The sequence below is a fragment of the Cebus imitator genome, unplaced genomic scaffold (assembly GCF_001604975.1).
Source record: "Cebus imitator isolate Cc_AM_T3 unplaced genomic scaffold, Cebus_imitator-1.0 Scaffold243, whole genome shotgun sequence".
Lineage (NCBI taxonomy): Eukaryota > Metazoa > Chordata > Mammalia > Primates > Cebidae > Cebus > Cebus imitator.
This window is the reverse complement of record NW_016107558.1, coordinates 787,792-804,508: the sequence shown is the minus strand read 5'-3', so window position 1 is coordinate 804,508 and position 16,717 is coordinate 787,792. Positions and strand designations below refer to the sequence as shown.

Sequence of the window (16,717 nt, the reverse complement as noted above, 5' to 3'; positions counted from 1 at the left end):
TTTTTTTTTAAAAAAACACTTGCTCGATATGGTTGCTCACGCCTGTAATCCCAGCACTTTGAGAGTCGGAGGTGTGAAGATCACTTGAGTCCAGGAGTTTGAGACTAGCCTAGGCAACACAGACCTTGTCTCTACCAAAAATGAGCTTGACATGGTAGCCCACACCTGTGGTCCCAGCTATTGGGGAAGCTGAGGTGGATTGCTTGAGCCTGGGATGTCTAGGTTGTAATGAGCTGTTATTGTGCCACTGCACTCCAGCCTGGGCAACAGACCAAGACTTTTGTTTGAAAAAATAAAAACATATTGATGTCACACATGAAGACCTAGAAGTGAAGTAGCTTGGCTGAAAGACATGCATATTTAAAAATGTGCTAATTACACTAGCTAAAACCTGTACTTAATACTTGCCAGAAACTGCTCTTACGCTTTGTTAACTTACGAAGCCTGCTAAATAAAATTGCCGCTCAATAGAAGTTGTACTAATATCTACTCCATAGCAATGAAATGTTTTAGAGTGCCTGTTTCTTCATCTCAGCAACATAATAATTCTCAAACTTCTTAGTCTTTGTTATTCTGATACATATATAAAACGTTTTCTATTATGAGGTTTTTTTTTTAATATTTTTTATTTTGAGACTGAGTTTTACTCTGTTGCCCAGGCTGGAGTGCGATGGTGCAACTTGGCTCACCACAACCTCTGCCTTCTGGGTTCAAGCGATTCTCCTGCCTCAGCCTCCTGGAGTAACTGGGATTACAGGCATGCACCATCACACCAGGCTTATTTTGCATTTTCAGTAGAGACAGAGTTTCTCCATGTTGGTCAGGCTGGTCTTGAACTCCCGATCTCAGGTGATCCACCCATTAAAGTGCTGGGATTACAGGTGGGAGCCACCACGCTTCCCCACGCCCCCACCACCACCCTTGTTTTTTAATATTTAAGAACCATCTGTGTGGCTGGGTGTGGTGGCTCATGCCTGTAATCCCAGCACTTTGGGAGGCCGAGGTGGGCGGATCATTTGAGATCAGTAGTTCAAAACCAGCCTGGGCAACATGGTGAAACCCTGTCTCTACTGAAAATACAAAAAAAAAAATTAGCCAGGTGTGGTAGCAGGCGCCTGTAATCTCAGCTACTTGGGAGGCTGAGGCAGGAGAATCGCCTGAACCTGGGAGGTGGAGGTTACAGTGAGCTGAGATTGCGCTATTGCACTCCAGCTTGGGTGACTAGAGCAACAGTCCATCTCAAAAAAAAAAGCAATTTTTTCTCATTGGTCTTTTTATTAATAGTTTTTGGGAATACTATATATTAAGGAAAATGACCCTTTTGACTGTGATGCTTTTTTCATGCAGAGATTTCTTTATATAGGCAAATTTAGCAATTCTTTAACTGATGATAACTTTTCTAGTGAGGCCCTTCCCACTCAAAGATCATAAAACTCCAAGACTATAAGAACAATTATCCTTTGTTTTCTTTTTAAAAATTTTTGATTAAATCTTTGATCCTTCTGGAATTAATTTTAGTGCAAGGTCTCTGAGGCTCAAATTTCCTTCCTGATGTCAGCAACTACTTTTGCTCTTTTAATCTCTAAAAGCAGGACACTGGGTTAGAATTTGCTAAATTATCTTATATATCAAACAAAGCACTCACTGCAAACCTGATCAACAGAGGAAAGTATCTTTGCATTTTATCTTTTACCAGTTTCACTTTCTGTAAATCAGAAGGTTGTCTTACAATAGTACAAATATAGCATTATCTTAAATCTGACTTTTTATTACTAAATATATCACTAAAAATCCTTTACAAAGCAGTAATTTATTTCTTGGGGAATACGATCAAGAAAGCTAAAGGAGCTGCTATGCCACTGTGTAAGATCTAGTCCTTTAAAAATGAAATTTTATACCTCTCTAGAAATAAGCCATATTTGGATTAGTTATTCATGAGATTCCTACTGGAGACTGACAATTTTAGAGAAAGGCAGATTATTTATTGACATTAGGAAATGCCAAGACCTATAAGGACGAGTAAAAGGGAAAAAGACTGGATGTGGTCAAGTGAAGAGAAATTTTCACTTTTGTGTACTGCTTTGTCCCTAATGCCAGAAACAGTGTCCTATGCATGTTTGTAAAAATACAAATACCCCTGTTAAAGGGGACAGCCACTGTTTAGCTCAGTCCAGTTGCTGGATGGAAATGTGGATACAGGATTCCCAGATTTCCCAAATTTTCAAGTGAGACTAGAACTCTTGTGAATTCTGAATTTTAAATATAGTATTGGCAATGAATTCCAATCCTGGGGTCAAAACATGTCTATAGGTAAGATGCTGCCCAAAGGTCTCCCGTTTGCCACTTCTATAAATTAAATAGTATAGGTAAATGTAAGTTTAATAATTTTTACTTGAGTCGGGTCCAAGGTTAATAAAAGTCTATATATGCCTTACAGCTAACCATTGTTTTTATAGTTCAGAAACCCTTCTTGCTCTGAGTGGAAACTCAACTTATCCTGCAGTAAAGGTAAATAAAAATGTTTCTCAATGGAACTTCATTGTGCTCCTGGGCCTTTATTCTTCAGAGTTAACAGTGCTAACTTCTAGTAATCCTCATCCTAGGTGTTACCACATCTAAAGAATAGTGACTCAGGAGTGCAGTAGACTGTCACATTAAAAGGAAAGAAAAGCCGAGTGCAGTGGCTCATGCCTGTAATTCCAGCACTTTGGGAGGCCAAGGTGGGTGGATTATGAGATTATGAGATTTAGAGATCAAGACCATTCTGGCCAACATGGTGAAAACCCATCTCTACTAAAAAATAGAAAAATCAGCTGGGCATGTTGGCACGCATCTGTAGTCCCAGCTACTCAGGAGGCCGAGGCAGGAGAATCACTTGATCTCTTGAACCTGCGAGCCAGAGGTTGCAGTAAGCCAACATTGCACCATTGCAGTCCAGCCTGGCAACAGGGAAAGATTCCTCAAAAAAAAAAAAAAAAGAGAAAGAAAGAAAAATAACTTTTCAGTATTATGTAGCACTAAATTTTGGAACTGGAAATAGCCTTTATATCTAGTCTAGACATCTTTCTTTGGAAAGGCTGAACAGTCAACTTGGACATTGACCTTGGGCAGGTAAGAGTAAATACCATAATCTATTCACATTTATGTAATTCTTTAATTCTCCACATTTTTAGCAAAGAAAGATTAATGGCATATACAATGAAAAACAAAATATACAAAGAGAAAAATCAAGGTTATGAAAGAAATTAAAAGCCAGGTAGTGAATCACGAGTTTGAATAGGGCTGTTTTTCTTACTGGTTTTGTAACAGACAACTCAGGTAACCTCTTGGTTTCCGCATCTGTAAAATTTGAATGTTTTTGAGGATTAAATGAGGTAATAAGACACCTACTCCAGTGGCAAGAAATAGTAGGTGCTCAATAAATACTAGCTCAAAGTATATGTGCCAATATACATGGGTTAATACAGACACTATGATGGAGTATTAGATTCAGTTCTAGCTCACTGCAGCCTCCACCTCCTGGACTCAAGCGATCCTTCTGCCTCAGCCTCTCAAGCAGCTGGGACCACAGATGTGTGCCACCATACCTCGCTATGTTGCCCAGGTTGGTCTTGAACTCCTGGGCTCAAGCAATCCTCTCCTCTTGGCCTCCCAAAATGCTGCAATTACAGGTGTGAACCACTGTTCCCAGCCCTGAAGTTCTTGAGAGTCTAGGTAGAGAGGAAAATTAAAGAAGTTATGTGGAAAACGTATGTTTTTAGGAGAGTTTTTCCTGGCACCAAATGGAAATTCATCCCACAGGATTAGAGGGATAGTGAGTACTGGAGTTGATTATGTCCTTGACCCCAGCACTAAAATTGTGAACTTGAGCAAGTTATTTAACCTATCATGTATAAATGTCTAACATACTGTATGTTTAATTTTAGTCACTTTTGATATTTATAAAAAGTACTGAATAAAGTGTTTTTGCATTTGCCTTTTTCAGCCTGTACACCTAAAGCTTGTTTATAACAACTAGTTTATTCATATTCATCTCTGTAATATTCCATTGTGTGATTATATCACAATTCATCCTTTTTCTTGTTGGTAGGCATTTAGGTTGTTTACAGGGTTTTTGCTTTTGCAAATGGCAGTGCTATAAAAATTCCTGTATAGATCTCCTGACACTCAAGCGTACTTCCCCTCTAGTAACCTGGATTGTAGATTCTAGCTGTTTCAGCAGCCACGAGCCTCCGCTCTGCCTCCTCAGTTCAACAGTATCACCATTCTGAGCTGTATTCCTTGCAGCATGGTTGGGAATGTCCTCCCAAGGAGACAGACATGGTGAACCTGGGGTTTGCCTTGTGTATTTCCTTTCTTTTAGATATCAGTCTGCTTTGACTGGTATCAATTCCTGAAAACAGTTGCCTCATATATTTTGTCCAGTATTAACAGTTGTTTGGGGTAGCAATGTAAGTCCAATTCCAATTACTATGTTATAGCCAGAAGTGGAAATCTATTCAGCTCTATTTTCTACTCAAAGTTTTAGTTTTGTTTTGGGTAGTTCTTAATACAGCTGCTGTTTATTTTCTCATAGCAAAAGCCCAAGATAAATTTCATTTAAAGGTAATTTAAAGGATACGGTATCTTAGGTATTCTTCAAGATGCACTTAGTTCTTCTATCCAAGGATTGAATTAGATCACTAAAAACTACATTCACATGCTATGTGAATGACATGAGGTAGAGTTAATTTTTTCCCTTATGGTAACTATTTCGTCTCCAGTTTCTTTAACTTCTGAGCCTCATTTTTTCACTTGTAATGTGGGGATAATATCTGACATGAAACACATGCATATATACACAAAACCTTTACAGAGGTCTGCAGCTTGGCTGTCTTACTATTCTAATTAAAGGAGGATTTTAAGACTTTCAAATCAGATAATTATAGTTAACATTTTTATTTCCTTAACTATGTGCTAGTAACTATTCTGAGCACTTTATGTATGCTAACATAGTTAATCCTTAAAACAACCCTATAAAATAGGCACTATTACCTTCCCCACTTTTTTTTTTTTAGATGTAGTCTCCCTCTGTCTGCCAGGCTGGAGTGCAATGGCGCAATCTCTGCTCACGGTAACCTCCACCTCCGGGTTCAAGCAATTCTCCTGCCTCAGCCTCCTGAGTAGCTAGGACTACAGGTCATGCCACCACTCCCAGCTAATTTTTTTTTTTTTTTTTTTTTCAGTAGAGACAGGGTTTCACTGTGTTAGCCAGGATGGTCTTGATTTCCTGACCTCGGGATCCATCCGTCTCAGCCTCCCAAAGTACTGGGATTACAGGCATGATTCACTGTGCCTGGCCACTTTCCCCGGTTTATAGATGAGAAAATTGAGGTATAAAGGTAAAAACTCATCAAAGGTCATATGGGTAAATTGTAGTAGAACATGGATTTGAATACAGAGACTTCAGACTTTACTATACATTCAGATGCACACACTGTAACATCCTTCTACTATGAAAATTAAGGAGCCCTCCATCTCGTCCGCTCAGGTGTAGGGCCTAGGCACAATTCACTTAAAAAGTTGAAATTCACTAACCTCAATATGGACATTTCAAAATGTTAAAAATCAGAATTGTAAAGCAATTATTGAATCTAATTAAGAGACAATTCTTCCTTTAATCTCTAATTCCAAGGATAGTAGTCCCCCAAAACCTCGGATTTTTGTCTATTTCCTTGCAACAGATCACTGCCAGTAAAAAGTTTCCTAATGCTCAACCCTTTTTAAAAAGTGCTCTCATGTGGAATAATTTTCACATGGTATCTGGCTCTTTGGTGAGGTACTTGTCATGTTTTCCATTGATTTATATATGAATTTTTTCCCCAATTACTTTATGTCCAGAAATGAAATATATTCTAAGATCCCTATGAGAGACTTAAGAAATAAGGGAACTTATTTACTCCAGTCTAGTGCTATGTCACTTTTTCAAATTTCTTAGCCCACCTCTACAGCAGCTAAGAATTGGAAGATATGACAATAGACAGGTCAGTTGAGAGAAAGTTTCCCAAACACACGACCACTTACTTGAATGTGTTAGCAGCCATATCTTCTCTTGAGATGTGTTTTGTACCACAAGGTCCTATGGACTATTTATAATTTCATTGTGATAGGCTTCCCTTTACTTTTCTCTACTTACTTGTTCTGTTAGGTTGTAAAAAAAAAAATTGATTTAAAGACATGTTTGCTTCTAATAGGCAATTCTATAGTAGCATTATACTGCCAAGAAAGATACATGTTGCCGGGGTTATTTTTTATAATTAAAAAAGTGTAAACTTTAAAAATTGGTATACATAGGCAAATAGGTAAAAATAAACCTTTGTTTCTTTCCAACAGAGATATAAGCTCTGAGGTTTCTAAGCATGTATAACAGAATGCTAAGCAACACTCAAGCAGATACTCAACTAATAACTGTGGTCTATAATATTTTAGCTATTAAGTGTGTCTTGCAAATAGTAATTCTTTCAAATGTGCAGTGTTTAGATTTGAAATGATTACAAGTACCAAAAAATCCCATGAATTAAAATACAATATTTTATTTTTTCTCACCTAAAAAACAAGCAACCCAGAATTAAGATATACATAAGTTTCTCAAATTTACCCTAATAAAATTTTGAATATTTATACAATTTCTACAGAAACATACAGTGTATCAAAATCTGCATAAATCAAATTTATAAAATGTGTAGAAATGCATAGTGATATTATCAACTTACAAAGCAAGGATATGGGAATTATTTCCAAAGCAGCCTACAGTAGAAAATAGTCATTATGGCAGCAGCTTCTGATGTTTTTGTTTGGTAAGGTTTCCGATTTCAATATATAGAATCATATTCATAGAGTATTTTCTTTTAATGAATTGCACAAAATACCCATTTAAAATTTACATGCACAGTTCATTGCCACCTTTCTTAGGCCTATGCATAGTTAATAAGGTTATAATCTACTCAACATGGAAAATGGAGCCTATTTGCAAACACGCAAGTAATTAAAGTACCAATTCTCTCTTAGTTTCTTTTTTTATAGTTGATTTATTTTGCAATTATAAATGTTAAACATCCCTAGAGATGAAAGTTAAAATGGTTGATCACAGATCAGTAGCAAAATACAAACTTGACAATTCAAAATTTTAAATAAAACTCTGTTGAGGATGTTTAACTTTGACTCTCCAAGTTTAAGAGCTAAGCTTGGAACAAACAAATTCATTGGTTTCATTTCCTCTTAAATTAAAAAACAAACTTCTGGCAGTAGTTTGTAAATTCCTTTCATTGTAATGATTTCATGATTATAGGATCAAAAATGCTTAACTTACTTGCCATTCAGCTCACCTCATCATAGTTTTTTTTAGCACTCAATGTAGGCATTTTAATCTTTTGAGGAGTAACAATATCTTTTGAGAAATTAAAATTGAATTGACCGTTTGGAATATTTGGTTTTCCTAATAGGTACAGTCTTAGTAAATGTTTAAATCCAAACAAATCTTCTGTTTACTGGAAAAATACTAAAAAAAAATACACTTCCTAAAAAGAACTTAAGAAACACTAGGGAACACCCAATCTAACAGAAAGTTGTTCACATTTGTTAATGAACTGTGTTTTAAAATACTCTTTGTTTTTAAATTTTAAAAACATGCAGATAATGTCATTTGGATGAAAATATAAATGAAACATTAATTCACTCTTGGCTTTGCAGGTTGTACAACTTAGGTTATAATGCACACGAGTTTAGGAAGGCCTAATCTAACAAGGGCTTGGAAAGTCTTACCTCAGTTAGAATGAACCTTTGACATGTTTATAGTGGTGTTTCATTGATTTTGTTACCCTCTCTTTTCGGGGGTAACAATAAAACTGATAATAGTTTTCTATGGTGACAGGTATTAGAGAAGATAAATCCCAAATGTTGGTGGACAATATTTCTCTAGTTGGAAGACACCTTTGCAATCCTAGAAGTAGGTATGACAGAGGGCACTGGGAATGCCAGTAGGTAAGGGAGCAAATGCCACACAACTTCCAACTCCATGGGAAAGCCTTGGGATGTTCCATATTGTCATTTCTTTTTCAAGCCATACAACATCTAACCTTATGGCAAATGGCAGCACATAAATTCATTTCTGAGTAGTAAAAGTATTCCCCATACAGGTGACAAGTCCAGCATTACCATCCTATAAATTTCATCACAAGCTCTTGAAATATATACTGAGAAATGAAAGAGGCACTAAATGTGTTGAAATTCACCTTTCAAAAAAGCAGCATGACTGTGAAGGAAGGCCACCTTGGCTAATAACCTGTGGCAGTGCTTCAAAAGGATGTAAAATTAAATAAAGACACAACAGGTTGATAATCACCAAGTTATATATGAAAGTCTGGCTACTCCAACCTTTTTCAAGTGTGTGAAAAATAAAAATCAAACTGCCTTTCAGACCCCTGAGTGTAATCCCAAAGAAGACAATGTGCTTTAACTCTGTCTAATAAAACAGAGCTAAAGGCACGAATTACCAACATCATCTTAAAACAAAACAAAAAGATGTAAACATCTACAAAGTTTAAGGTAAAAGCAGTCTTGTAAACAGTAACTGCAGATGATAATGTTATTGTAAAATCACAGTTTATCAATGTCCTTGAAACTGATCAGGAGGTTCCAGGTTTGGAGCTGTACAGAGTTAATAACAATAGTTGCAGCAGGTTTCAGGCGGTTTTCAGTCCTGTATAAATTTACTTGTCAGTAGGTAGGTTACTGGTTTCTTTTATTCTCTCTAAACACTATGGATGTTATTCATTTCCCATTTTTGAGTCGTTTTACTGGAGTCACAATTGGAGATGAATACTTGATGCAGGACCTCTGAGCGATCTAAGCACTTTCCTGAAGGAATATGAGTAAATCTGTGCAGGTTCTGAAAACATAGTAAGAAAAAAGTTTCAAATTTGGACCCTTGATATCACTGACATCAGAAGTCATCACTTGGCTTTCATTAAGAGATAGTTTAAGCAAATGGATAAGCTTATCAGCCGCACCCCAGACTTTGGATTTCTCTTGATTGTCAGTTTTCTAGGTCCTAAGATCTTTCATTGTTAAGTCACAATATACTGCTGGTATCTGGGATTCAATGTATGCAAACCTAAATTCATTATCTGCTCCCCATATCTATGTCTACTGTTTCTATCCTGGGTAATGATAATATCAGCTTTCCAGTCATTAGGAAATACTGCACTTTCCCTCTTTAATTCACATACACCAGACACTAAGGATGGATACGTGCAATGTCTCTGGTTTATATTCCTTCCCATCGCCACTGCAGATGCCCTGGTTTGGCCCTCACCATATGTTCAGACTATCCAGGATTGGGTCTGTAAGGCCAAAACTATTTTCATAATAAACAAAGGCTCTACTGCCTTTTTACTTTATCGACATTTATACTGATGGTGCAAAAGCAATGGCAAGTAAAACTGATGATGCCTTAGCATGAATCAAACTATGCTAGTACCTGTAGTCACACTGTTCACTGCCACACACTCAGCAAAAAGTAAATGCCAGTTTCACTTAAAGATGTCACTGATGAAGCAGTAAAACATTAATTTTATTCAATCTTGACCCCTGAGTATATTTAAAAAGAAATTTATGAGATGCAGTGGGAAGTACGTATCAAGTACTTCCACATAGTGAGGTACAATGCTCAAGGATACCAGTCTACAATGCAAGTAACTTTTAAGAAACTACCACTTATTAAGTTGTGGTGTACAATAAAAAAATATCCACAATTATCTGAAAGGCTATTAAATTACTTCCTTTCTTTTCCAACTCTATGCTTGTGTGAGTCTGGGTTTTCGTCATATACTTGAACTAAAACAACGTATCAGATCAGACCAAATGAAGCAGGAGTATAAGAATCCAGCTGTCTTCTTCTATTAAATCAGATATTAAAGGGATTTGCAAAAATATAGAATTCCATTCTTCTCATTTTTTTGGGGTAAACATAGTTATTTTTCATTGAAAATGTCATTTATATTAATGTTTAATGGGGATATTGTTACTTTTAGATGAATTAATTATAAAAACTTTACAAATTTTTCAGACAACTTCCAATTCTGGAAATATTGCTAAGGATAACCTACATAAACAAAAGCAATTTGGGGGTGGGGGGTTCACTAACTTTTAAGAGTGTAAAGGGAATCCAGAGGCCAGAAAGTTTGAGAACAGCCCATACCTCACGTTTCCAGAATTATTTTCCTAAAAGTAGCCATTGTTTCCCATCACTACCTTCCTCAAATAAGGTCCATCCCTCTCTAAAACTTAAAAAATGAAGGTCAGTGCTCTATCCTCTGAAGTACAATTTAGAGATACCAAATGAAATGCAATTCTTAGAATTTTCTACACATTTTCATGCCATGTTTTTGCTCATCCAGTCTTCTTATTTACTTTCTATGGAAAGCCTTTTTACACTCAGGACTTGTGCAATGATACTTCCTCTATGAAACTCCTCAGAAGTAATTCCTCCCATGAATCACTCTTTTCTATCCTATGGCATTTTGCTTATCTCTATTTTTGCATTTCTTTCTTCTCTACCATTATATGATAGTGTACTTTAGCTATATTTTTGAATTCCCCTACAGCCTAACACATCATTGGTTCCCAAGTGACTAGTAATATCTAATACACAAATATATTCGGTGCTATGTCCTTTAAAATATCTAAAACATGTTGTGTGCCATTTTTTGGTTGATTACTTCTTGATATAGTTGCTTGTCTGTTAGCTTCCTTTTACTATTTTGCTAATATTGTTCTCACTGACTCCTACCATTTATTGCTATTATATTTCATTTTTTTTTGTGAAAATAAATGCTCCACTCTTTAAGGTTTATGCTACTCTTCTCCTTCCTAACTTGTTATAAGGAAAAAAATCATCAATTTATACATGTTTATCACTTCATAGAAATTATCCATAATGACAATAACAGGGAACGTTAAGGTAGATCATATCCTTATTACACAGATAACAAGTGCTTGCTTGCATGACAGATGGGATGTGATAACAAATACTGAGTGAATAAATAAAATGCAGGGTTGATAGATTCTTTAGTGTGATGCAGCTTTTCCTACTTTTTGTTTCATAATAAATTGATTTATGTTAGCCAAATCTAGACTTTGAAAACTATACATAAATATATTAATATATGGTAATCCTCAACTTGCCACAGAGCTTTAAATACTCACAGCTGAAACACAAAACTGCCCCAGCAGTGTCATGTGAATAACTAAATTTGACCATTAAAGTAAGCAACTTGCTACATTTATCCTGCTGTATTTAGCACACAACAACGATAAAGACGTTATAAAAGCCTAGATTTCAAGTTTTATTTGTTTGTCTCTATCTCCATCTGCTGGACAATATGAAATATTAGCCAAAGTTTTAATAGTATAAATATATTTTACTGTAATGAATGATTCATTTAGATTTCAAAAATCAGATTTTGGTGAGAGCAATGATGATGACTGCCTCACAGAACACTGACTTTCTTGTATTACTAAAATTAGCAGTGCTCTTCATAGACATCACCGTGGCCTCATTCCGTGACAATATTGTATGAAAGAACAAAAGTGATGCCTCATTATAGAACAATGAGTCATCCAGTGCTCAGGAAAACCTATACAAGTGACTAAATGAGAGGAAAATGCTAGCAAATTTGAATGTAGGCTTGAAGATTTATTCATCTAAATTCCACATGCTACATGTTATTGAAAATGAAATAGCATATAACATTATTTCAGAAGTTAAAATGCCGAATACCTTGAAGTACTGCCATTCCTTAAATTCATTTAGATTACAGTGTGTAATCATAACTTTTGATCCATCAGCCCCCTTTGTCAAACACTGGTCATACTGCATGAGTTGATTTGCTTCATTGATTCTGAAAAGCTGTAAAAGAAAAAGACAGAAATAAGTAACAGAGGCACCTTCCCTGCTGACGTATATTTGAAAAGAATGAAACTTAACTCATAATTATAATTAAATTGAATGGCTAACTTATTTTTCCATAATTTTTCTGTGTTTAGAACTGTAAGTCCACAAATTATATTTATTTTGATGTTAGTGAAGATCCTTATTAACACTGAAATCATTAAGATCTTTAGTCTCTAAGATACCAAATGGGTCACTAACACATATTTGTTAATTACCAACAATGTGAGAAAATGAAAAAACAAACATAAACCCACATAAGAAAATATATTAGTGAACATATATTACTGGCAATAACATTGTATTGGCAAAAAGATGAGGATTAGTGAATAATACTTGCAAAAAAATCGTTAGGGAGCTAGGCTTATATAGGTATGTTAGTGACAAATATATACTCTCACAGGAATATATTTTAATCTCTTACATTAGATATTAATTCTAGATTCTAACTGCTTATGCAAAAACTATAATGTTATTATAATGTTATTGATCACTCTGTGGTCAATAAACCTGATGCCCCTCAATGCAGAATAAATTAAACACAAAAGAAAGGTGATTTACCTGATTCCCTCCCATTCTGTGGCAGGGTCCTAGCTCAACAAAGCCTCCATTTGTTTTTCCCATGCTATCAATGCAGTAAGCAGTTTCAAAGCCTCTGATCTGAAAAAATGAACAAAGAAACAAAAAACAGGCAACAGTTTACTTTTTGATAAACTCTGGCATCAGAACTTAATATTTCATATTAAATATTACAGTTCACAGGGAAAATCTGGGTATGCATAGTGACAGGGTATTACTGTATTATCAGTCTTTACATAGTCTGGAAATCATTTATGGTCTTGAAGTCAACATTGGAATGGATTCTTTCTCTAAGAGCATAGGACTATAGATTTCCCTAAAATACCACAGAGGAAAAAAAAATTACCATTAAATACAATTTCAGAATCACAGTAATTCATGTGAAAGAGAAGCAAATAGAGAAAAGCTACCTAGCCACAGTGGTAATAGACACTGGCCCTAGATACCTAGAACAGACCGGATTTGTAAGGGACCTCTCCCAAATGGCTGTGCAGCACTTCTGGTAGCTGCCTCCAAGGGCCTAGGGTGCAAAGGTCACTCATGACACAAAGCCAGGCAGTGAGGCTTTTCTCTATAGACAATGTAGACGAAAAGCAAACACAGGTTTCCATCTTTGGAATGTACAATTTCTATGAAAATAACTATTTTTGGAAATACTGTATATTTATCTGAATTATAAATCACTTTAGTATTTGGATAAAATGTTTTATTCTTGCATTCAGCCAGCAAATACTGACTCTGCGCCTCTGATGATAAGAGCTTTTGAGGATACTCTTATCCTCAAAAGAGGAGCAAGTCATGGTCCTCACCGCCTGTAGAGAGATGGAGGGGTAGCAGCCAGTCAGGATGGAGGTATGAATTTGCAGAGGAAGAGCTGCTACCCTGCGTGGAGGGGCTCCGAAGACTGCCCCAAGAGACACCTTTACAACAGGTAGGGGTTTACCTTGGAATGTTAAGGAAATGCCGAGAAACGAAGTATAAAGTGCAGATGTCAGAATGGAGAGAGGTTAAACTGAAGATATATTTGGGAGTGAGATAGTAAAAGGAGGACAGAAAATTCTATCCATTTATTCATGCATTTATTCAATCGCCAAATACTGAGTATCTGATGTGTGCCAGGCATGCTGTAGGATCTGAAACACTAGTGAACAAAATAAAGACTGCCGCCCCAGTAATGGGCATGCCGCAGTGAACGTGGGCCCCTTGCCTACATTCACTCTGGGAACGTAAGGAAAAAAAGACAGAATATAAGTTAAAAAACATAGTAGACAATTTTTCTGCTATAGCAAAAGATGATAAGTATGGTGAAAAAAAAGAAAGAAGAGGAAGTTAGAGTGGGAGCTAGCGTGTTGGGAAGTAACAAGGTGGACCTCACTGAGAAGTGGCAGGTCAGCAGACTTGAAGGAGGTGTGAGAGCTGGCCATGGACAGGGCTGCCTGCAGGGAAGCATTCTGGGCAGTGGAAAGAGCACAGGCAGGCGCATACCTGGAAGGAGTCCAAGGACCAGTAAGGACATGGGGCTGGAGCGGAGTGGGGAGAGCAGTGGCAGGTGAGGCCAGAGAGGAACAGGGACAGATGTTGTGGATCTTGGAGACCACCAGAAAGGACTCTGTCATCACTCTGAGGTGAAGGTGCACGTTTTCTTGCAGAGGGACATAACTTCATTTTAAAACAATCACTCTGACTGCTGTATTTGAAATAGGCTGTAGGAGAGCCAACATGTTAGTCTCAGTGAGAGATGATGGTGGCTTAGACCAGGCAAGAAGGAATCAGATTCTGGAATTAGACATGAAGTGCGAAACAAAGACAGGATTCGTGGAAGCTCCAAAGTGTTTGGTCTGAGAAATCGGTAGAGATGGGGAGGAGATAGGAAGTTCAATTATGGCTGGTTGAGTTTGAAGTGCCTGTTAGACACTCAAGTGCCGATGTCTAGCAGGCAGTTGGATGCAGTCGTCTGGGCCCTCAGAGAGAGATCTGTGTGTTGAAGGGCTTATAGTATAGTTGGGAGTTAAACATAATTTGCTGTAATAGGACAGGTAAATTAAGAGTAAAGGGAAAAAAAGGTATTAAAGCAATAAGTACAGAGAGAGCAGCATGAGTGTCCTCTGTTGGTTTCTCCTTCCATTCCTGAACTCTAAGTGCTGGCACTTCTGAGGGGTGGGTCTTCTCTCCTCTTCTCTATCTGTATTTTCTCTCTTGGTGACCTCGTTCAGTCCCATGAAATGACCTACCTGCTGATGGACCCAAATGTGCATCTCCAGAGTGGCCTCTCTTCTGGATTGTGGCATCATACAACCTACGATCTATCATCAGTAGGCCTTAACAGCTCTACCTGAATATTTGGCAGGTACTTTGCACGTTCAGAACACCAACAGAAGCCTTGCCCCCTCCATTCACTCCCCTACTATCTTCCCAGTCTCAGCAGCCCAAATGAAAAACATTATCAGCTACTCAAATGAAAAAAACAACCTGTGTCATCCTGGCCCTTATCCTTCACACACCAACCCATCAGGGATCTGCCTCCAGAAGAATTATGTTTATGCAATTGTTCTGCTTCCCTTTATCTCCACTCCCTGGCTCTCTGATTGGCTGACTCTTTACCATTCAGATCTGAGGGCAAATGTCGCCTCCTCAGAGATGCTTTCCTTACCCTATCCTTAAGTCCTCTTGACAGTATTAGGTGTCATTGTCATTTATCACCATCTGTCATTATCATTTTTGCTTTCTCTTTTTTGGTCTCTATCCCCAGGTAGCATGCTAGTTCCCTGAGAAAAAGGACTCTGCTTGTCTTATTTTCTGTCTAGAAGAGTGACTGGCACATAGTAGGCCCTCAACCAATATTTGCTGAACGTAATTAAGCAGAGGGATGTGGACTTGAATGTTCATGGCAGATTTAGTGTGCCTGTGGGGCGGCAGTATAAGGCATACAGCAGGGCTGAGGGGTGCAATCAGAAGTGAGTCTGAGGACAATTTTGAATAAGCAAAGAAATGACAATGTCTGATTTTCAAAATGCTTTTATTTGATTTTAATTATTTTTAATTCATTTGAAAAGCATTGTTGGAGTGCCTATTGTATATGGGTCCCTGCATCAGTCCACCTGGACACAATGGTGATCAAGGTCCTGAAGCACTCAGACTGGCTGGGAGATGGGCGAATTTGGGTGTTGTGAGAACCCCTGGGAAGAGCATAGATGTGCATCTTTTTGATGAAGTGAGGAAAAATAAGAACGGCTTTTCAGTATTGGTGATCTCTAAGCTGAGAGCAGTGGGATAAACTGAAGTTAGTTAAGGAAGGGAGTTGGAGTAAGGGGCATGGAGGTGCCAGGAGCTGGAGCAAAAGGCTGGCAGGAGAGAGCCTGGTGGCAAGCTGGCCTGGCAAGCCGTAGCTGTGGAGTGGAAAGGTGGTAGATGCTATCAGAGAGTTTTTACCCAAACTTTCCCCCAAGAATACTTTTCTCTTACTCACATAGTTCTACCTGTCTCTGCCTTCTCCCAAACTTAGTCTACAAATGCACACACTTTGAGATGTGACTATCGCCTGGTACTTACTTCTCCCCAGTCAACATTTTTGGGTGGCAAAGGGTAGTGTGAGGTGATATCATAAGCTATTTCTTCCATGAACCATTTAAAACTTTTACAGTTGTGATCTTCTCGGAATTTTTTCAGCTCTGATATATCCCCATATGGTAATGCCTGTGATTCAGGACGACTAGCATAGAAGTAGTCTTTATATTCATCCCACCAAACCTCCACAACTCTAACATAATTCTGTAAAAAACAAAATAAACATCATTATAAAAAGACAAAGGTCATATCATAAACAGCCTATATTAGACACATGAAATATGGTTTACACATAACAAATTCATTTCAGTAGGACCTGACATTTAATCAACCAACAAATGCAAGGAAGTTAATGACTCTAATATGTCATCTGCCTAGGATTAAAATGTCATGTATATTTAAGCAAAAAGTGTTATATACAACCTGATATCCCTGAGCTGGAAGATCATATATGCTAAGATAATGTATTCTATTATGCTAACAGAAGAAGAAATTGAATCACAGAGAGAGTTTATGAGAGCCTGGCTGGACACTGGTATTTCTACTCCTAGAATAACTTCTTTTCTTTCTTTCTGTTTTTTTTTT

The 16,717-nt window shown here is 37.3% G+C and overlaps 1 protein-coding gene across 5 annotated transcripts in view; it reads right to left on the bottom strand.

Annotated features, from left to right (window-relative positions):
• Positions 1-6,552: 6,552 nt before the first annotated feature.
• The window catches only part of GALNT7 (polypeptide N-acetylgalactosaminyltransferase 7), a 160,806-nt gene continuing 150,641 nt past the window's right edge, over positions 6,553-16,717 (bottom strand). For 4 of the 5 annotated variants that reach the window (XM_017498518.2, XM_017498516.2, XM_017498519.2 and 1 more), the window contains exons 9-12: positions 16,118-16,336; positions 12,551-12,649; positions 11,819-11,947; positions 6,553-8,926 (exon numbers count right to left, since the gene is read on the bottom strand). In XM_017498518.2, the coding sequence (XP_017354007.1) occupies positions 8,789-8,926; positions 11,819-11,947; positions 12,551-12,649; positions 16,118-16,336 (585 nt within the window). In that variant the 3' untranslated portion in view covers positions 6,553-8,788. The remainder of the gene's footprint in view (positions 8,927-11,818; positions 11,948-12,550; positions 12,650-16,117; positions 16,337-16,717) is intronic. The other variant, XM_037727878.1, reaches the window with a different exon arrangement.